Source organism: Squalius cephalus, assembly GCF_949319135.1.
Source record: "Squalius cephalus genome assembly, chromosome: 15".
In the NCBI taxonomy this organism is placed as follows: domain Eukaryota; kingdom Metazoa; phylum Chordata; class Actinopteri; order Cypriniformes; family Leuciscidae; genus Squalius; species Squalius cephalus.
The window spans coordinates 8,511,456-8,534,161 of record NC_137136.1 but is presented as its reverse complement, the minus strand read 5'-3'; the positions used below and the strand labels follow the sequence as shown (position 1 = coordinate 8,534,161).

At 39.1% G+C, this 22,706-nt stretch overlaps 1 protein-coding gene across 1 annotated transcript; it reads left to right on the top strand.

Annotated features, from left to right (window-relative positions):
* Positions 1 to 70: 70 nt before the first annotated feature.
* scap (SREBF chaperone) lies at positions 71 to 20,969 on the top strand. Its single transcript, XM_079895154.1, has 23 exons — positions 71 to 195; positions 4,428 to 4,628; positions 7,957 to 8,077; positions 9,009 to 9,166; positions 9,268 to 9,476; positions 9,572 to 9,677; positions 9,812 to 9,984; positions 11,230 to 11,356; positions 11,950 to 12,062; positions 12,310 to 12,404; positions 12,514 to 12,612; positions 12,773 to 12,985; positions 13,751 to 14,115; positions 14,222 to 14,368; positions 16,064 to 16,265; positions 16,351 to 16,466; positions 16,965 to 17,469; positions 17,566 to 17,651; positions 17,750 to 17,832; positions 18,184 to 18,350; positions 18,632 to 18,712; positions 18,955 to 19,161; positions 19,276 to 20,969. The coding sequence occupies exons 2-23, from the start codon at positions 4,507 to 4,509 to the stop codon at positions 19,519 to 19,521; spliced, it is 3,741 nt and encodes a 1,246-aa protein (XP_079751280.1). The 5' UTR covers positions 71 to 195; positions 4,428 to 4,506; the 3' UTR covers positions 19,522 to 20,969.
* The last annotated feature ends 1,737 nt before the right edge of the window (positions 20,970 to 22,706 follow it).

Genomic DNA, 22,706 nt, shown 5'->3' with positions numbered 1-22,706 from the left:
CCAATAGAGGTCGTAGATTGACGCGTTTTTAGTTTTATTCTGTTGGAGGTTGAAGTTGAGGGGTCATGTTGCATAGTAGTGGCTTACTGTAGCAGAACAGTAGAGACTTACAGCCACCTGCCTGCAGGAACTGAACAGGAGCGACTCACCGTTAAAACAAGCCCTCGGAGTGGAAGGGTAGAACCTGTCATTAGGGTAAGCGATGATTTGAACGCTGTTTTTGTTTGTTTGTGTGCTTATGTTGCTAAATTAGAAGCATGGCAGGCCCTTAGTGTTGAAGTGTTCACTATTACTGTTAGCTCGTCCAGTAACATGCTGTCAAAGCGCTTCCTAGATAAATGTGTAACGTTATAGCTTGCCGCCACATTGAGGGGATGAAATGTGTAAGCTCGTTTATTCTGTTTAATGTATATGTACGTCAAACTAATACTATTAAATACTATTTAACTAGTAGCCAGGTGCTTTATACATGAACTGCTGCTAATGCTAAAGCGTTAGCCGTCCGGCTAAAGTTAATATCATCGAACCGTGTATCAGGTTCATCTCCTCGCACAAGACAAAGATAATACATACTATCTGAGGGATACTGTTAAAGGGCATTAACGCAGTTCATGCAAAACTATAGTTATATGTTGTTCAGCGACTAATAGCTTAGCTCTGTTAGACTGGTCTCAGCTCAGCTAATGTACAGTTTAATTGACTGACAATAACGGCAGAAGAAACGTGGGAATTACATCAGCCTGAGCACCGCACATTTTATTATTTCAATGTAGTACGTAGTTCGTGCACTACCTACCATAAACGTACTAGCCTACTACCTATTCTGTGCAGTTACATCTAAGTAATGTAAACCATTCAGTTGCAAGTACCATGGCATTACCGTCTGGTACACCTGCACCATTATAATACAACATTATTGCTTTGTAAGTAAGTTAATTTGTTAAACTGCAAACCTGCAAAAATCGTAGTTTTTGTTGTGTTAGTGCAAATTCTATTTGATTGTTAATGCTGTATACTGTTGTGTATAATTTCGACTTTAAGTATCTATGAGATGTTTTGGAAATAGTTACTTTATATCATCATTATGTTTTGGTTATAAATAATAAACAATTATATGTTTCTTCATGGTGTGTTTTGACCAACAATTTTGCACAATTTGCAAAAATATGAGTTTGACTGTCACAGGAATCGCTGGTTAGGTTCGGCCTTCCTTAACTTCTCACCCCAAAATGAAAATTCTGTAATTAATTACTCACCCTCATTTTGTTCCAAACTCATAAGACTTTCGTTCATCTTCAGAACACAAATGAAGATCTTTTTGATTAAATCTGAGAGCTTTCTGTCCCTCAGTTGACAGCTATGCAACTACCACTTTAACGCTTCAAAAAGTTCATAAAGAGATCGTAAAAATAATGCATATGAATTGAGCGGTTTAGTCCAAATTTTCTGAAGAGACACGATCGCTATATAATGACCGGATTGTATTTATGCTTTTATTCACATACATTCATGAACATTCATCAACACATCAGTTGTGGTAAACAGAAGCTCAAGGATGTTCGCTTGATGTGCGAGAACCAATGAGGTTCATTCTTGTGTTACGCAGCACGTTTGAGCTTCAGCAAGAACCAGTGAGGTTTGTTCTCGCACGTCAAGCAGGTTCGGTTGAGCCTCCGTTTATGTTCGCATGTTTATATGATAATGGTTATAAGCCTAAATTAAATATGTTCATCATATAAAGTGATCGAGTCTCTTCAAAATGTTTGACAGGCTGAAGCTTTGAAGGCATCTACATTTCAGTCTTTTCTCATGCATGAGATGGACTTAATGTTTTCAATTATTGTCCAGTTTCTAGACTTTAAATGCCTTCGTTTTGGAAACCAATATGTAGCGGTGTATTTTACTTGCCCTATGTGATTGCCACATGCTGTTACTATTGATCTGGTTGTAAATTGTTTGATGGTCCTGTCTGAAGCAGCACAAAGTTGTAGCCCAGCATGCATGAATTACCAGGTCCTTGTGTCTTTAAACTTTCAAACATGATTGTTTTGCTCAAACCGGTCCGTCGGTCAGTTTATAATGACCGCGCAGCACAATCCCTCAAGAATTTAAAGTCATTGCCTGTTTCCATGCGGTAGCATTTGGGTTTGCCAGAATGTTCAGGCTTTGAATGGTGTCTCTGGACTCTGTTCTCTTGAAAGTCTCCCAGATTCGGCAATAGACAGAGAGAGGGAGTGTGCGAATGCAGTGGAGAGAAAGAGACTCTGTGTCAGATTGAGACTCAAACCTATGTGCTGGAATGGGAAAGAGACTTTTTAAACTTGGATAAATGAGAATAATTCTGTCATCATTTATTCTATCTCATGTATCTATCTATATCTATATCTATCTATCTATATCTATCTATTTATTCCATCTCATGTATATATCTATATCTATCTATCTATCTATCTATCTATCTATCTATATATATCAGGGCTCGACAATAAGCCTTTTCATGTGCTTGTCCTTTGGACAATTAAATCTGTCATTCACTTGTCATACACCGGCATCCATCTCCCGTGAACGCGCGTCGACCGTTGCCGGAAGCAAGATATTTTCATTTATAAAGTTTTAAATATGTATATTTTTACGACAAAACCGCACGGATTACCCCCAGAAGGCTTTCGTTTATCCCCCTGGAGCCGGATGGATTACTTTTGTGAAGGATGCATGCACATTTTGGGACTTGAAGGAGGTGGACCCCATAGCTTCACATTATAACCACTGAAAGATCTAAGACATTTTCTAAAATAACTGAAAATGTGTTTGTCTGAAAAATGATTGACATATGCATCTCGAACGGCTTGAGGGTGAGTAAATCATGGGTTAAATATCATTTTTGGCCGAACTATCCCTTTAAGCTGCCCATTAGAGATGTTTCAAAGACCAAAAGCCTGATCCTTTTGGTGAAATTTTCTCAACTCAGCTCAAGTTGTAATATCTGCGGGTTTGACAGAAAAGAGGCGCTTGGATCTTATAAAAAGAGAACATTGCATTGACATCATTGGTAAAGTTCTCTTTCTCAGTCTGTTTTTTATGAAATCTCTTGCATCATGTCTTAATGCAAGTTCCCCACACTCTTGAGTAATATATGTGTAGCATCTCTGTGAGGTTGTATGTGTCATCATGTTTAATGTAATAGAAATGCATGAACAGGAGGCACTCTGGAGGTAGTTTCCTGGGAGGAATGTTTCTGCTCTGTGGTGTAGTCACAGGGGCACCATTAACAAAAAAAGAGCTCTTTGTAAGCCATAGACCACTAGTATAACCCTTGAACCCTCTGGTGTCAGAATCCACCTCTGTGGGCAAAGGCTTCATAATTTGAACAGATTTCTGAAGAATGACCTTCTAGCTTGCTGTTAGCAGAGATGTGTTTAAGGAGGTTAGTTTGGTTGGTAACACATTACAATAAGGTTCAATTAGTTAACATTAGTTAATGCATTTAGTATCATTAACGAACAATGAACAAGTTTTTTTTTTTTTTAAATGTTAATAATAATTATCCATTCAAAAGTTTGGGATTGGAAGGCCTGTAAAATATTATTACAATTTAAAAGAACTGTTTTCCATTTTAATAAATTTAAAATGTAATTTGTTCCTCTGATGGCAAAGCGAAATATTCAGCACCATCACTCCGGTCTTCAGTGTCACATGATCCTTCAGAAATCATTCTAATATGCTGATTTAGGAAATAGGAAAAAATCTTTGGCAGAATTTTTTTTTCATGAATAGAACATTCAAAAGAACAGCATTTGTTTGAAAACTTTTGTAACATTATAAATGTCTTTACTGCTACTTGTGATCAATTGAATCCATTCTTCAAAGTATTTCTTTCAGAAACAAAAAACAAAGTACTGACCCCAAACATTTGTAGTGAACATATGCTATGTTTTAGGTTGTGTTCATTTACATTAATGTATTATGAACAAACGTGAAGTAGCAATGATCAATAATGTATTTATACATTAACCCAGATGAATACATCCTGTGAATTTTTTTTTAAATATCTAATTTATTAACTAATGTTAAATTAATCAAACCTTATTGTAAAGTCCTACTGCTTGGGTTTATGTATCATTTGATGCCTTGTGCCAAGTCAGAATCATAATTATGTTTTAATTGGGAACGTTGGCAGTGCATGTGAATTTTTGTGTACTAAAAAGCTTGTATTTTAAATCGCATCTCGTATAGCCAATTTATGAAGCGACAGGCCTGTTACAAATTTCCCGATATAAGATAGATAATGCTTTTAATATGCATCAACTGCTCTTAAAAGCATTTGGTTTTTATCAGCAAGATGAAAGCTCATCCATTTTGTCCTACTGAAATCACCTTACATAACAATAAATGAGGTCCACATTTAGTTACATGCTGTGTTTGCCCAGATCCCTGGATGCCCGCCGGTGCCCTCGCCCTGGCCGCACACGCCGACTCGATGGCCATCAGCTGACCCCTCCCCCCAGGATGACGGTGAGAGAGCGGCTTCGGCAGAACATCTCGGCCGCCTTCTACCGGCACGGCCTGCTATGCGCCTCCTACCCGGTTCCCATCATTCTCTTCACCTCTGCCAGCATCCTGACCTGCTGGTGAGTCTGATGAATCCTTCATGAATTTTGATAAGACCAGGAAGTAATGGGATTGGGAAGTATTGTGATTGAGATGTGAACTAATCAGGGACGCAGTGGCCACAGCTCTGATGGCCTTTGTCAATGTTGAAGTTCTTCTGTGGGTCAGGAAAAAGAGCTTATCTGTGGGTGGGATGTTTTCAGATGTGAAAGGGTGAGAGAGGGTCACAAACGAATGAAGCTGGCTTGTGGTCGGTTGTTTTCGCACAGTTTGATTCGAAAGCAAGATCGTGCCAAGATAACTGTGTGTAGCACAAACACAAAAGTGGAGCAAACGTTTTTCTCATGCCTTCTCTCTCAGGAGAAAACGTTTTTTTCTCATGCCTTCTCTTTTTGCCTCTGTCAGCAAAATGTGAATTAAATCTCTGACGCTTTGGATAAAGGACGAAATCCATGTGGAAAAGAGTGAGTGTGTGAACATTTCTCTCAGAGAACATTTCTGTGTCTCCAGCTGCCTGGAGGAACAGAAGTAAGCTTTGTGAAAATGGCAACTACTTGTCACTACAGACGCCCGAGTTCTTTCTGAGCTGGAGAAGCGAAGGTACCGGGCAGTTACACAGAATAGCTCAGCCTTAAAGGATTAGTTCACCCCAAAATTAAAATTTCCTAATAATTTACTCACCCCAATGCCATCCAAGATATCCATGTCTTTCTTTCCTCAGTGGGAGAGAAATTATGTTTTTTGAGGAAACATTTCTGGATTTTTCTTCTAACAATGGACTTCATTGGTTACCATCGTTTTTTAAGTCCAAATCAATGCAGTTTCAAAAGTCTTTGAAGTGTTTAAACGGGCTGTACGCGATCACAGCTGAAGAAGAGGTTGTTATCTAGCGAAACGATAGGTCATTTTCAAAAAAGAAAACTTTTTACCTTCAATAGTTCGGATTGAGCTGATCAACAAACGGACCGGGAACTACGTCATCACGTTGAAAGGTCACGCCGGCGCCGGCAATACTATTTGAACTACTATTCATATTCATCAGAATGTTATTCATTTACTATTCATATTCATATTCACTGAATACTATTACTATATATATAATAGCAAACAATACTATTTGAACTATCCTCCTACGTACGGTCGCATTGTAAACAGTGGGGCGGTACTTCTGCCGCCGCCGGCGTGACCTTTCAACGTGATGACGTAGTTCCATGTCCGTTTGTTGATCAGCTCAATCCGAACTATTGAAGGTAAAAAGTCTATAAATGATGCTTTTTTTTTTTTAAATGATCTATCGTTTCGCTAGATAACAACCTCTTCTTCAGCTGTGATCACGTACAGCCCGTTTAAACACTTCAAAGACTTTTGAAACTGCATTGATTTGGACTTAAAAACGATGGTAACCAATGAAGTCCATTGTTAGAAGAAAAATCCAGAAATGTTTTCCTCAAAAAACATAATTTCTCTCCCACTGAGGAAAGAAAGACATGGATAATTATCTTGGATGGCATTGGGGTGAGTAAATTATTAGGAAATTTTCATTTTGGGGTGAACTAATCCTTTAAGACAAATATTAAAGGAATATTCTGAAGTAAACACAATTTAAGCTCGGCTGATTATGGATTATGACAAAAAAATTATATTGATTTGTCCTTCAGTTTGTTTGTACTAAGAGGCAAGGTGACCTTGAGTCCTCAGAAAGGCGCTATATAAAATAAACATATTATTATTATTATATTATTAAGGCATTCCCGAGGGTTTAAAAGCAGAATGTGAAGATTGTATTTCTTAAATCTAAAGAGGTTTTATGAATTTGTCCTTATAATATCAAGTGTTATTTGCAGCGATTATAAGTAAGATGTTTCTGTCTGAGCAGAAATTGTATATTTATGTCTTTAACAGTTGGTGTAATTCTTAAAGTTTACAGTAAAAAAGTAATAAAAAAGATAATTTCATTAAATTGATGTTTTCACTCAGTCGCTGCGTTTACTGGCTGTATATGGAGTTGTTGCAAAATTATATGTAACTCTTTGCACAGTTCTTATACACTAGTTTTAGTGTAAAGGCCCGTTCACACATGGGACGATAACTATAACTACAGTAAAAAGGTTTAAATATAAAGTCGTAATAAAATGGATTTAGCGACAGATTTTTTTTTTCCTTTTGTGACGTACATCCGAGGCTTGTAGATTATTGGAACAGAAAAAATTTAGGCTGGAGCCTTGGTTCTATCCATCTGTTGTTTGCGATTTTGGGATGTGTGTGTTGCACTCAAAAATGAATGTGATTGTTCAGGGGTTGGGCTAACTAGACTAAATGATTGGAGAAGTCAAATGAAATGCAGTGAATTTTCATTTCATGCCGACTTGAATAATCGTTCTAATATGGGATATAGAATATAGAAGTTAACAATAATGACAGAGAAATGATAATTGGAATCACTTGCATAACTATTTTTTCCAGCTGATGGATGATTAAAAACGTAGACAGCCAATCAACTTTACATAACTTGAGTATTTAAATGGTCAGATGACATAACTGCAGTGTGCTTTTATAATAAACAGAACGTTATTGTGCATTGATGTGGATGCAAATATAATGAACCCATCTACCTGGTGCAATCACAAGCCTGCAGCTCACCTGAAAGAAATATTTAAGTTTGATTTGATTCTTCACTGAAAAGCCATGGAAAGAGGTTGAGGCCTGTTTAGGAAAGGACACTCAGGTATTGTAGTTTGCACAACAGCCTTCTGTTTCTCTGTTGTCAACAGTGTCATGTGATTTAAACCTTATTCCCATCAGCCTGTGCTCCTCTCTTTAAAACACTGCTGTTTTGGGTGGGGGATTTTCAGGGCATTTCAAGACCCATTTAAGAGTGACGGATGTTTCTTTTGTGAGAAAGTAGGGGTTGCTCAGATAGGCCATCTGGAGGGTTTACCAGTCCCTCAGTGTTTGTACTGCAGACAGTATTGTGCGCTGTCTTGTGCAATCACTTTTTCCTAGAAAGTATAGCGAGTTATCTACTTTTTGTAACCTTATCCTTCTGAAATCTTGCTAGCCTGAGGACAAATTACATTGATCTGTGCTCCCTCCTGGTGCATTTTTGCTACGTTCTTCTTCTGCTCCACCTGTATGTGACTGAGTGAATGCTATAAGACTGTCAGTAAAAAATGCATAATTATTGCCCTTTTCATTCAAACATGATTTGTGGTACAGTCTTTCGTATGGGCTCTGTGTCATAAGAGAAAGCCAGCCTTCTGTTTGGAGATGCCTTGTCTGTGAGGAATGCAGCTTGACGTTGGTAATAAAGATGGATTTGTTATTCTGTAATCACGCTTTATTTTACAGTTACCCTCTGCTGAAGCTGCCTCTGCCAGGAACAGGGCCTGTCGAGTTCACCACTGGATTACGAGATTACTTGGTCCCATCCCATGAGTCTCAGGGCGATCCATCGGAGCGCCCTGATTGGGTAACATGAAATGCTTGTTTGATATACAACAATATAGACTAGTGTTGTCAAAAAAAAAAATAATAATAATAAAAAAAAAAATATATATATATATATATTTATTGATATTTTTATAGGTATATGTGTGTATAAATGATTCTAATACTCCTTTTCTGCAGTATCGATACACCGATACCAGCTGCTCGTTCTCACTCTCTCTTCTCTGTGACGGCTAATTGACAATTTGACACACATCTGCCTCCTGTCACTCACTCGTCTCATTCACTCCGGTTGAATAGTGTTGGTGTTAAGCCAGGTCCTGAATTTCGGCGGGGGGTTGCGGGTATTGCGCATAATTTTACTCATTCCTGCAGGTTTTGCGCTCACGCCAAAAGCACACGCACCACTGATCTATACAAGTGGCTAGCACATAAAGCCGCCTCTCAAACAGCTTATTAGTCCCTAATTTAGTTCTTTTTTGTAGCTTATTGCACTTAAAAGGTCAAATGCACACAAAATTGTCTCAAAATGTCCATCTTGGCGAGTATTCAGGTGTAAACAAACAGTCAGTTTTGTGATGTAAATAGTTGAGAAAGAAAATGCATATTGTGTATTTGTTCTTATATTATCACTGATTGTTTACTTGTCTTTTTTTGTAAATTTAGTTCAGAGTTCAAAATAAAACCTCCTTGTGCTGTGTAAGCTATTGCAGCAAAATTACCCAAATTATCAAAAAATGATGAGATAATAAAAATGTATGTATGGCGGTTTTATCCATGGTATCGGAAATGTATTGAATATCGATATTTTTCAAGGTATCATATCGAAGTTAGAAATTCCAGTAACACTTATATACACTACCGTTAAAGTCTGGGGTCATTAAGATTTAATTTGAAAGAAAGTAATACTTTTATTCAGCAAGGACACATTAAATTGATAATTCTTCTTGCAGTATCGGGGTCCTCCGGTGGCTTACATACAGCAGGTGTTGGTCAAGGCAGCGGTCTCGCCATGGGACAACAGTCTGGTTCCTGTGGATGTGTTTCGCTCTCCCCTTGGGCGCGTTTTCAGTCTTTTGGAGGAGATCAGAAACCATGTTTACACGGACAGGTCAAAGCTTTCCAGCCTGACTTTTTTGACATCTTGACTAATTTTGACAGAACATTTCTCAACCTCATTCTTCCCTGTTTTCCTCACTTCTCTCTTCTTAGAAGTTTGGAGGCGCTGTGCTTGCAGGTGACGGACCTGTTGCCAGGGTTGCGGCGCATGCAGGCTGTCCTTCCAGAGCACGGCTGCCTGCTGGTATCCCCTGGCAACTATTGGCAGAATCGGCGTGACCTGTTTGATGCAGATCCAGACCTCCTGAAGACAGTCCACCAACATGAACCCAAAGGCCTTCATACTTCAGCCACTCTGAGAGGCAGGAAGCTGCTTAAATACAAATTAATTCTGGCCTGAATTAAAAGTTTATTTAGGGTCTGTGCACTCACCCCATTTTCACTGTGTGATTTTCAGACTTACTCTTTGGTGTCCCGGGGATGCAGACGGGTGTAAGCCTGTACGGCAGGAAGAGAGTGGTGACATACACCATCACAATTGCACTGAGCTCCTATGATGCAAGGTCAACCTTTGTAATATTTCAAACTAGCATCGCATCTTCTAATCTAGATCATCTAGTTCTAAAAATGTTTGTTGCGAACAAATCATTGTTTCTAAATGCTTTGTTTCCTTTTGGTTGTGTGTGTTTCTGAACAGGTTTGTAGCTAGTCTCCGAGCCCGTCTGAAGCAGCTTCATCCTTCAGCGAATTCGACTCTGCGTGAAGACCACATGGTGCACGTTCATTTCAAAGAAGAGATTGGCATTGCTGAGCTCATCCCCCTTGTCACCACCTACATCATCCTCTTTGCTTATATCTACTTCTCCACCCGTAAGCGTAACCTCTACCTATCTTCTCTGTCATTGTTTTTCCTGTTATTTGGAGAAAGAGTTTTATTTGCTTTACTTTATTCTGGAACATGCACTACCTGTCCAAAGTTTGGTGTCTACATGGTTGAACGTAATTTGTTATTTGTACATGCTGAGTTAGAACAGAGAGTACCACTGTGTTTCAGTGATTTTAGGACAATTGATGATATTCTGTCAACATGCTTGTAGAAGATTCCAGAAATTTGTATTTATTGGGCCTCATACTTTCAGTATTTTATGTGCATTTAGATTGTAATATTTGCATGGATCAACATTTCAGTGTAAAAGAGTTTCGGGCCACTTGACAGAAATATTACCAGTGCTTATCTTCGCATGTTGGATAATTATATGCACACGTCTCTTTTTTTGCCTCGAAAACATTTGTTTATTTATTTGCAACATGTTGAACATTTTTGTTATAAATTCTGCTGTGATGAGCTATTATTGGATGCATTAAACAAATTGGTATGATTTGCATCTTATGCCATTGTTTTCCAACAAAAGTGTAAATATGAATTCCAGCCTTTATTTTTGATTATTTCTAGAACAAGCAACTACAATAAGTCCAACCAGACAAGCAGTCAAAAATCCTTATTGTTGAGCCTTGATTTGTGTCCATTCTAGTTATTGTACTTCACTGGAATGGCACAATTGATCAGAATCATTGTGGACTTAGTACTCGCCTGAAACATTATTCACAGGTTTCTGGCATTCTCCAGATCTCTATGGATGGTTCATATATCTCTAAGAAAATTAGGCATGGCCGTAACCAGCATAGACGTAATCAATATTTGATATTTTCAGCATGAGAATAATAGTGAATGTGTATGCACACACTGTGAATGAATTGAATGAATTATCAGTCATTTTTAACGGCTTTGATATTAGGAAGTAATATGACATTGTGTTGAAAGTGTTGAAATTGGCCATATTGCCAGGTCTCTGGACAAAGCAGTGAGTTGGCAGCAGAAAGCTTTCAGATTAGCATAGCTGTTTGGTTTCTGACTGAGCTTTCGCCAAAAGGTGTTTCAGTCTGGCCTAGCGATTATCCCCAGAACAGCACGTTCAGCATCACGAATTCATGTCTGTGTACCCACATTCCAGCAGGATTTTACATGGATGTACAAAAGGAGTTAATTCTCATAAAATGCTTTTGGTTAAAATAATTCTTATTGCACTCGTTTGATCTTTCCCCCTTACTTTACAGGAAAGATTGACATGGTTAAGTCCAAATGGGGCTTGGCACTGGCTGCTGTTGTGACGGTTCTCAGCTCTCTGCTCATGTCTGTGGGACTCTGCACCTTGTTTGGCCTGACGCCCACGCTGAACGGAGGGTAGGAGTTCAGCCAGAACACAACTTCATTCATATACCACTAGAATGGTTCATATCACTAGGCTGCTATTTACTTAATCCCTCAGGAATTAAAATTTCACTTTTGTTCTTTTAGCAGGTTGATGAATAACCAATTGTCGATAATAACGGCAGTGATTTAGGGGAACTTCATTGCCAGGAAGTGTTTAAGTGGGCAGGCATAGTTTTCCACCAGCCTATAAGGTTGCATGTATGGACATACAATCACAGTGGTGTGAGCTCAAGCCTTCCAAACAAATTTGGCTTAGTTCAGCTGATTCATCAGGCTACAGTCAATACAAAGACACTATCTGGGCCACATGCGTGCACCATATTGATCCTAGATACAACTGGGCTGCGGAAGGTCAAGTCTTTAGCTAACAGCAATTATTTTCAGAACGCTAAAGTAAATTTATGTTCAACTTTTATCATCTGTTCAATAATGAGCTTGTTTATTTATTCCTGCCGTTGCACACATTCAATTTGTTTTTCATTATATAAATTATTTTCTTACTTTCTGGTTAGTTTTAATAGATTTTCAAAGGTTTTTTAGTTTTATCTGCTGCTGTTTTTTAGGGAAATCTTCCCCTACCTTGTGGTGGTAATTGGTTTGGAGAATGTCCTTGTCCTCACCAAATCTGTTGTGTCAACGCCTGTTGACCTTGAAGTCAAGCTGCGTATTGCTCAAGGTCAGAGATGATGTCATCACTGTTACAATATGTACACTGAATCTTTCTCTCCTAGTGTTTTGAATATAAGTAAAGTCCATTCAGTGTAGTGATTATCTATCTATCTATCATCTACCTTCATCTAAATGTTTTTTTTTTTCACTAAATATTTCATAGAAAGTATGGCATGTTAAAATTAGACCAAATTAAATGTTATCTACACCATCAAAGGTTTGTATATTTAAAAAAAAATTGATTCTCTCTTTAGGTCTAAGCAATGAGAGCTGGTCTATCATGAAGAATATGGCCACTGAACTGTGCATCATCCTCATTGGATACTTCACATTTGTACCAGCAATTCAGGTGAAGCTCTTCTAAATAACATGTATATGACCTGTTTTTGGTGGTGGTGGTGGTAGTCATACAGTTGCCGATTGCAAACAACCTTTGCTTCTTTTTCTTATGTGTGTAGGAGTTCTGTCTGTTCGCTGTGGTCGGTCTGGTGTCTGATTTCTTCCTCCAGATGTTTTTCTTCACCACTGTGCTGTCTATTGACATCCGCCGCATGGAGGTGAGAACCACCCACACGTGGAACATTCTGGAAAGTTGCTTTTACAATTCCATGAGAAATACATGAATCATTTATTGCTTCATCTGAGTGTCTTGACCTTATTGTTCAATCTTATCGTGTCAGCTCTCCAAACTGTCTTCTCATGTCTTCACACATATAGTTGGCTGACCTGAACAGGCGTCTCCCGGCCGAAGCGGGGATGCCTCCGCCTAAACCGGGCCCTTTACGTCCACGAGAGACGCCTCCGCCGCCCCGCCCCTCTCCTCACACGATCACCCTGCAGGCTCCTGCATTCCGGAACCTGCGCTTGCCCAAGAGGCTCAGGGTGGTTTACTTCTTAGCCCGTACTCGCCTGGCACAACGAATTATCATGGTAAAAATTACTCTTTAACGCTGCATTGTAACATTCTGTGTAGCTAGATAAATGCACGCTATTGTTAGGCACATACCCAAGTGTTTTTGCGGAGTGTGGAAAATAAAGTATTAGTGCACTTACTGCATGACATGGAGGCGCCGGCGTGTCACTTGCATTTTTTTCCTGATAACAGCGGCAACAACTTAAAATACTCTGTCATTTTTGGTCATATAAGAGTAATAGATAAGATAAAAACAGATGCCCTTTCTGCAGTCTTGGTGAACTGGAATGTTTCACAAAAATATACCGAAACTCAGCTTATGCTACTTGCCTCACAGACATGAGAATAATAAAATAAAAAAATACAATTCAAAAACAATGAAAAGGGCATTTGTCTCAAACTCTACTATACTACAGAGATAGAGAGTCAGCATCGTCAACTTCATCTTTGCAGCCGACATTGACTCAATACTATTGACAAAAATACTACATCCCCCGCAGTATATATTTTTAGTAATTAAATTAATATAAACATGCGATTAGTTGACTAATGGCTTAAATGAATGACTACTAGACCAATAGAAAGATCTTTAGTTGGGTGCAGCCAACAATATTACACAATATTACTGTTTTACTGTATTTTTGATTAACCTTGGTGAGCATAAGAGGCTTCTTACAAAAACATTAAAACATCTTACAGACCCCAAACTTTTGAATGGTAATTAAATGAAATGAATAAAGAATTTTTATGTTATTTAAATGTGTTGTTTATTTATTTAATAGGTTGGCACTGTTATCTGGATTGGGATCTTGGTCTACACGGACCCTGCTGGTCTGAGGACTTTCCTCGCTGCCCAGGTGTCAGAGCAGAGCACTCTTGGGGAGGCGGGGCTTCCTCCTCACCTGGGCGTGGCTCCAGTATTTCCTGGTGGAGACCCAACCAGCACACTGAGTGTGCTTCCTGCTCCTGAACCCACCCCTCTACCCGAGAACCAATCCCAGGGCCACCGAGCAGCCCGCCCAGGAGTTGCCCCTGTCTCCAGTCCCCAGATCACTTGGGGCCCTGAGGATGAGGAGCTATGGAGGCGGCTTTCCTTCCGTCACTGGCCCTCACTCTTTAGCTATTACAACATCACTCTTGCAAAGAGGTGTGGTACTTTCTCACCTCATGATAACTGATAAAGTTCAGGCCCTCTCTTATCATCTCAGTTTATCTGTGTGTAACATACTTATTTTCCTCTCTGATTCCCTCAGGTACATCAGCATTCTTCCAGTCATCCCCGTCACGCTCCATCTCAGCCCACAAGAAGCCATAGACACACGTCACCCCCAGGACACACACCACGCTCCTCCTCCCAGCATCAAGACCTCTGATCTGCAGACAGACTTCACACTCTACAAGTCAGTGTTTCACTTCAGCTATTTGGCTATATACCATAATACCTGCTTTTATTAGTGTTGTTACTCATTCACAAGTTTAGGAAGGAAAAAACATTACTGAACAAAACTTTTCATAATTCTGTGTACAGCATCTGTACAGTGCAACAGCAAAGAGCTTGTTTAGAGCTTGTTTACGTTTTAGACATGTCAAGGTGCGATACTGAACAGGATATAATATTTAATAATATTGTTTTAAAATGTAATTTATTATGGTGATGGCAATTTTCAGCAGCCATTACTCCAGTCTTCAGTGTCACATGATTCTTTAGAAATAATCCTAATATGCTGATTTGCTGCTGAAGTAACATTTCTTTTTATCACTTTTTTGCACTGTTGTGCCGCTCAATATTTTTGTGTAAACTGTGATGCATTTTTTTCAGGATTAGGATGTTTAGAATATGGGTGGGATTTCATTATGAATACAATGTTCAAAAGAACAGAATTCATTTGAAATATACTTTTTTGTAACATTACAAATGTCTTCACTGTCACTTTTGTACTGACCCCAAACTTTTTAAGGATTTTGTTTTATTTGATTTTATTTTTAGTTATGAATTTAGTTTAAGTTTAATGTATTGCTTGTTTTGTTTTTATTTTATTTTATATAAATTTTGCCCTTCATAAAGGTAAAACATGCCCCCAAAAATTTCAGTGGACATATATTACACAGTGACACTGCTAAATCAGACCAATTACATTTTCTTGAGAAATTTTGTGGTGTATTCTCAGAAACAAATTCCATCAGCCCTGTCGTGTTACAATAAACAAAGACTCCATTATCTTTAAAAAAAATAAGAACTCCTACGCTGTTTGGGTGTTCACCAGAGGCTGTGAGGATCAGAAAGGAATTTTTTTCCCCACCTTGTTATATATATATATAGACAGTAGTCATTCATTGTTAATCTGTAAGTTGCTCAATGATTTTTCTCAGAAAGCATGTACTACCGCTTTCCTTTGTGGTTTTTCTGTGAACAAACCTCATGGCCAAAATATTCTTCTAAACAAACAAACACTTACATTCTTCATATATACATGAAAAAAAAACTGTTTCTGATTATCTATGTGCTCTCATTCATATCTCATGCTAGCACACGCTGGAGGTCCAAATATGTAACTGTAGAGACAAACAATAGTCTTTCTCATTAAACAAACACACTCTGAATGTGGTGTTCAAGGTCATTGTTCAAAGGCCTCGCTCTTATCTATGAGGCTGTTATGGTTGTTAGATACACATCAGATGGATGTAGGTCAGTTTGCTCTAAAATTTGGCCCCTCCCACTAATGCTCCACTCGGCCCCCTGCCTAGGTTCCCTTTGTTTTCTGTGCTGCATTTACCCTGTGAGGATTGATAAAGAATGTGAGCATATGCTTAGATGTAGTCCAACTTTCTGCATGTAATGCTTACCTTTGATTTCTCCTACGTGGAGGTGTGTGAACTGGAATTTCAAGAAAGACTGGTTTTACAGTGATCCATTCATTAAGTAAAGTGTGTAATTTCTGGGGGAGTACGGTACCAAACAGATTTGGGGAAAAATAAATGACAGGTTTCTCAGACACTCCCCCATCTTGCATTATTTGGACCAATGGGTAGTTTTGTACTATCATTTTTACTATTCTGTGTTAACATCATTTATTATAATGTGTGTGTTTGTACAGGGTGGCAGCTCTTGGACTTTTCGCAGGTGTGGTGTTAGTGCTCTTACTCTTCTGTTTGTATCGTGTCCTTTGCCCTCGTAACTACGGGCAGAACGGGGTGCCCCATGGTCGCCGTCGCCGTGGAGACCTGCCCTGCGACGAGTACGGTTACTCTCCGCCCATCAGCGAAATTTCCCCTCTGCTGCTGAGAGGCCACAGCATGGTGAGAGTCGAGTCAACATGCAATGACGTTTCTTCTATGAAGGAACTCTGAGATATATAAAAGTACCTTTGGCACCTCTCCTCAGGACATTGAGTGTCTGGCTAGTGATGGCATGCTGCTGGCCAGCTGTTGCCTGGCGGGACAGATCCGTGTGTGGGACGCACAGACAGGAGACTGTCTTACTGTTATACCCAACAATGGGTAAGGAAATGCATTAACTTTTCCCTAATATACATAGATAGATAGATCTATTTAAAAATGTAATTTATTCCTGTGATGCAAAGCATCATTACTCCAGTCTTCGGTGTCACATGATCCCTCAGAAATCATTTAAATATGCTGATTTGGTGCTCAGGAAACATTTTTTTAATATTGTCAATGTGGAAAATAGTGGTATTTAATATTTTTGTGGTAACAGTGATGCATTATTTCTTAGGATTCTTTGATGAATAGAAAGTTCAAAAGAACAGTATTTATTTGAAATAAAATTAATTTAAAACATTATAAATGTCTTTACTGTCACTTTTGATCAATTTTAAATGCATGCATGATGAATCAATTTCTTCAAAAAAAAATCTCTCTGACCTCAGACCTTTATGTTTATATATGTATAATGTTCATATGTATAATATTATTTATTGTTAATAATATTACATGTAAAACAAAATGTATATGTTATGTGTGTGTATCTACTGTAAGTCTGCGCAGGAGCAGCAGCAGCAGTGGTTGTTGGGAGCATCGTGATGGCTGGGATCACATAAGTGCTTGTGAGGCCGAGGGCTACCTGGGAGCAGACTTTCGGGAACCAGGAGTAGCTATGGGAGGGCCAGATGTAGATATTTTTCCAATAAGGAGGAGGACCACCCCTGCACACCCTGCACTGTTTGGGGACCAGCCAGACCTCACCCCTCTCATCGACACTAACTTTGGGTCTCTGCCTCCATCTCATGCTGTGGTCAGCAGCTCTGGCTTTGACTTTGGGGGACTGGTGGAGAAAGCGTACCAGGAGCATGAGCCATCGCCAACACTGGCCTTCCCCCCTTCTCCTCCAGCTTCACAGCAAAGGCGACGTAGTCTTGGGGACCAGCCTGTCTTACCACCAGAGTTCCCCTCGCAGAGCAGTGGTGACTGGGACAGCTCAGTGTGGGCCATGGAGCTAAGGGGCAACCTCATTGCCACGGGCCGCAGCAGCGGCAAACTGGAGGTGAGAGAAAGAGAGGGCTTTTATAAGGAGAACATCTTGAACCATCAATGTCTTTAACCTGTCTTCCTCATTTCCTGTGTCTCTTTTTCCTATCAGCTGTGGGATGCGGTAGAAGGATCATTACGATGCTGTAATGAAGATGGATTATCTGGAATCACTGCCTTGGCTTTTCTTAACAACAGGTGCGTTCACAACAACCTGAAGCTTACACACACACACACACACACACACAACCACTCAAATCATGTTTTCCTGCTAACGGGGATATTTTCAATTGCAGAATTGTGGCGGCCCGTTTAAATGGCTCACTGGATTTCTTCACTGTGGAGATCAACAAGCCTCTCGGGTTGCTTCAATATCGCGGTGAGTCGTTAAAATATTTGAAAAAGCATATTAAAATACAGTTCCCACAGTCTTGTAAAACATGGAAATATGAGGGAATATTGTGTAATTTCTAGGCCTGGAATTGTCGTGCAAATAAAATCTTGGAGGTGAATTTTTTTTAGATAGTGGATACATTTTTCTGTTTGTACTCATTTTTTTACAGGTAAACTCTTTTTTTGTTTATCTTTGTGATTTGTATAAAAAACATTATTTTTTTTTAAATCTTCAAACCCTAAAAATAGGAAGATTAACTTTGACAGTTACTCAAAGGGGAAAGGAGGTCAAACGTGAAGAGGCATTTTAAGCATTTTACCTGGTTTTGTGTGTCAGGACCCCCAGGCCGAGGCAGTCTGCCCCCCTCCCCCTGTTACAGCAGCGAGGATGTGATCAGCTGTCAGCTGACCCGCTCAGTGCAGTGTGCCCACCAGAAACCCATCACTGTGCTCAAAGCAGCCGCTGGCAGGGTCGTCACCGGCAGCCAGGACCATACAGTCAGAGTAAGGGACGCATGACACACACATTACATAAGGAACCGTTTGTGGAATGGTTTTAAAAATGGTAAAACACGTTAAATATAGCAGAGAACACAATGCTCTGGTTACTGAAAACATTATTAGATACATTACAGAATATTTAGTAAACATGTAAGGATGATCTGTGGTGCTTCTGTGAAGGATTTGTTCAGTCTTCAGCAGAGCTTCCTGTGGGCACAGATTCTGTGCAGGCCTACAGTTAACTCATGCTTTAGTTTGGTGTTTGTGATATTTTTCTTTTATAGGTGTATCGTTTGGAGGATTCTTGTTGCCTCTTCACCCTGCAGGGCCACTCGGGTGGTATAACTGCCATCTACATAGACCAGGTCAGAATCACATCACTAGATCACACACATACACCAAGACTGCCATTCATATATTTCAAATACTGTGAATTAACTGGATGGATGGATGGATGGATGGATGGATGGATGGATGGATGGATGGATGGATTGATTCTTGGAAATAAAATTAATTATAAAAAAAAGAATTGCACAATTATTTAAATGCACAAATCTCATGTTGCATACAGAGATATTTTGTTCAGCTAAAATGTAATGTGTTGTAGACCATGGTTCTAGCCAGTGGGGGCCAAGACGGGGCCATCTGCGTGTGGGACGTCCTAACAGGCAGCCGGGTGAGCCACGTGTATGGTCACCGTGGTGATGTCACCTCGTTGGTTTGCACAACGTCCTGTATCATTAGCAGTGGGTTGGACGACCTCATTTGCATTTGGGACCGTAGCACAGGCATAAAGCTCTACTCCATACAACAGGTGTGTGATTTTTGAGAGTAAGGTCTGCATGATTTGGTCAAAAAAATCATCATTATTACAAAGATAAAAATAGCACCATCTCTAATGTATTTCTCTCTTTTCTCTCTGTTTCAGGAGGTGGGGTGTGGGGCCAGTCTGGGGGTGATCTCTGAAAGCCTGCTGGTGACGGGAGGACAAGGTTGTGTGTCATTTTGGGACCTGAACTACGGAGACCTGCTGCAGACGGTGTACTTGGGACAGAGTAGCGAAGGTCAGAGCGTCAGGCAGCTTCTGGTTCTGGACAATGCCGCCATAGTCTGTGACTTTGGTAATGAGCTCAGCCTAGTCTACGTGCCCTCTGTTCTGGAGAAGCTGGACTGAACATACACCCACGCAAACACCAGCCCACAAATTTAGAAAAATGTCAAGAGTGGCCGGCACAAAAGCACTCGCCCTTTAACCTGTATCACTGCAGGTTCATTGCAGACATGAATGGCGTTTCTTGTGTCCTCTCGTGTACCGCCCTACACTTAGTAGAGAGGGAGTGGACACTTTTTACCACATCTGAACAGGATATCATTTAAAACCTGATCCTATGGTGTTCAGCAGGCCTCAGGTGCTCCATCAGAGCATTTTGTGCTTTTGGTAGAACATCATACAGAATATTCTGTGTATGAATTCAGACAGAATTACAAGAGGGTAGTACAAAAGCTGCTGACAGCGAAAGGTGGCTCACTTGGCCTGCCTTAAGGTGTGTGTGTGTGTGTGTGTGCGTGTGTGTGAGTGGTAACAAGCTCATGGTGAAAATGCCAGTCTGCCCAGCCCAAGATCTCTCAACTGTGTGCCAGCTAGAGGTGAGAGAGTTCACAATAATATGTTTGCAGGGCGAGAGGAGGAATGAAAGGTGGTCGTCGGGTTTAGAAAAAGTCCTTGATCTTTCCTGCTGAAAGGAGTGCGTCTATGTGTGCAACTATGTTTGAGTGTTTGAATCTTATGAAAGCTGTTAAGAAATCTTCAGGTTGTATTTCACCCCATAATCAAAAGAATTCTCAGAGATTTGATTAAAGAGCGAAACTTGGAACATCTTAGTAACTGCATAGAAATTGCATAACCTTGCAGAAAGACAAAAATAACTATTTTGGTTTTATTTTTAGGACCAATTTAATGACAATTTAAAAAAACCTGCCTAAAATATTGTCACCCTATTGTAATTTTTAAAGAAAATGTACTTTATTTTCAGTACAGCTCTAAGTATATTTACATTATGATAGTATTTGTTACACTGAATTTAATTTATGCTAATTTGTAAAAAACTGTGTCCGTTTTTTTTCCCCTTCACATTAAATTAAAGAGAATTTAGGAGGGGGAGAGTGTGATTATTTGTCTCAAAATGTCACAATGCAAATAATGTTTATAAATAGACTTTCTTTTTGCAACATATAATTTATTTTCTTTTGATTTTGGGGTGAAACATTGAACCGGATGCTATGTTTCTGTGAGTGGTTGTGTTTTCAAGATGAATGCTGTATACGTCTGAAATTAATCTCTGGGTTTGTGGTTTGGGATCTCTTTTTAATATTGAAATCAATTATTTATTAGTGAAATTTCTAACAATTTGTATACAACTTGGCTTAGATATAAGTTAAAGTGGAGACGTGGTCATAAATTTTAATATACAAGAAAAGCTTTGACTAACTTATACTATAATAATATGATTATATTGATCACTGACAGACGTTTTGGTTTTGGTGTAGTTCCCTTCCTAGGGCAGCAAGCCATAGAAAAGAGATGTTCTCATTCCAGCCCTGCCTTATTAAACATGAGAGAAATGCTCCTTGGCACCCGCTGTGATGTCATATCTGTTTCCTGAATGAATATTTCAAACGGTTCATTACTACCTGTATTCCAGGTGTGTTTTAGCTAAGCCATCAGTACGAATCACCCAAAGTCATTTTAATCTAAATGCAGCAGATGATGCTGAACACATTTAATGTTTGGTTCCCTTCTGTGCTGACAAAGTGATGGATAGGGCTGCTTTTTAATACTAGATGTGTATATTTTTTTTATTTTTCCTGTATCGAAAAGTGTTTGTGTTGTAGAGCCGTGAGCAGTTTACAGGTTTCACTGAGATTATGTTGACCAGTAGTTGTTACTGTACGTTTTGTATGACGACACATTAGTGTATCCAGTCCAGCCCTGCAGAACCCACACAAATGTGTGCATTGGTTTGGCCTATTTTTAATACAGCCATATCAATATATTTTGAATGTGCTTGTACTGGGACAGGACAAATGCATACATTTGTTGTCCTGGGAATTGAAATAGAATTATTAAAATGCACTGAGACTTCTTTAGTTTTATTAGACAGTAGCAGAGATTTAAACATGGTTCATTTTCTATGCGTAATTTAAGTTTTTCTGCATGTGCATTCCGCTTTTTTTTTTTTTTTTTGGCATTCTGCATTTTGGCTTATGATTTGGTAAGAAATTATACCAAAGGTGTCCCCATTTTCCATGCAAATGAGTCTTAAGTGGTTTTTACTGCTTTTTAAAACTTCAATTTGAATCATGATGCTTTAAATGTATAAATTTTCCCCCTATTCTTTAGATTTTTGCAAAAACAACTATAGTCCCTTAAACCAATGAAACCAGATTTCTGGTCGCTCAGGGCAACCAGGAAAACAATTTCCATCTGATTATGTGGGGAATTTCCATGCAAGTCAACAGAAATGCATGTGACTCAGTCAATTATTAGCCATAATTTACACATGTAAATATTAGTTAATAAATTTGATGAGAGAACTGTTGTATTATTAGTTGTTTTTTTACTACATTCTTCAAACCATGAAGTAGCATTGGTCAAAACAGTTGTGCTTTTCTTTCTTTCTTTTTTTTAGGGTTTTTTCTTTCTTTTTTTTTATGTTTGTGCATTTTTAAATGGGTTTGTGTTTGTGGCATTGATATGGCTGAACTTTCATTAGACCTACTGGTCTTACGGATTGTGCAGCTGTTGTGTGTAGAGCAAGGATGCTCAAATCTTGTTAAAACACGAGAGACATAGCAAAAAGCAATCATTTTTACCATGAGGAAATGATGTGTGGCCAGTTATCATTAAAGAACATTTGTATGGCTTGCAGCTCTTATCTATTTATAAGAGTGGTTAGAACTTATCTCTTTTACCATCTTGTTTTTAGGTACCAGATAATGAGATTAAGCATTAACCACTTGAGAACAGAGTGATGAGAGAAGACGATAATCATTTCTATGACCATACTGAAAAGCATTTTCTTGATGGAAGGGTGGTATATTGTGAGGAGTAATTTTAGTATATTGTGAGGAGTGAAATAGCACCAAGCTCTATTGTTCATTTTAATGCTCTTTCTCCCTTTTTAGAGGAGCACATTCCTAGACATGATTCAATATGTGCGGTATTCAAGTGAAATACTGATCTTGGACTTGCTGTATCTTACTGCTGCTGAAGTAGAAATGGGGTGGAGAATGTTTAAAATGATGTGAAATGCCTGAATGTTGCACTGTTTCTGAAGATGGGGAGGGGGCAGAGAGAGA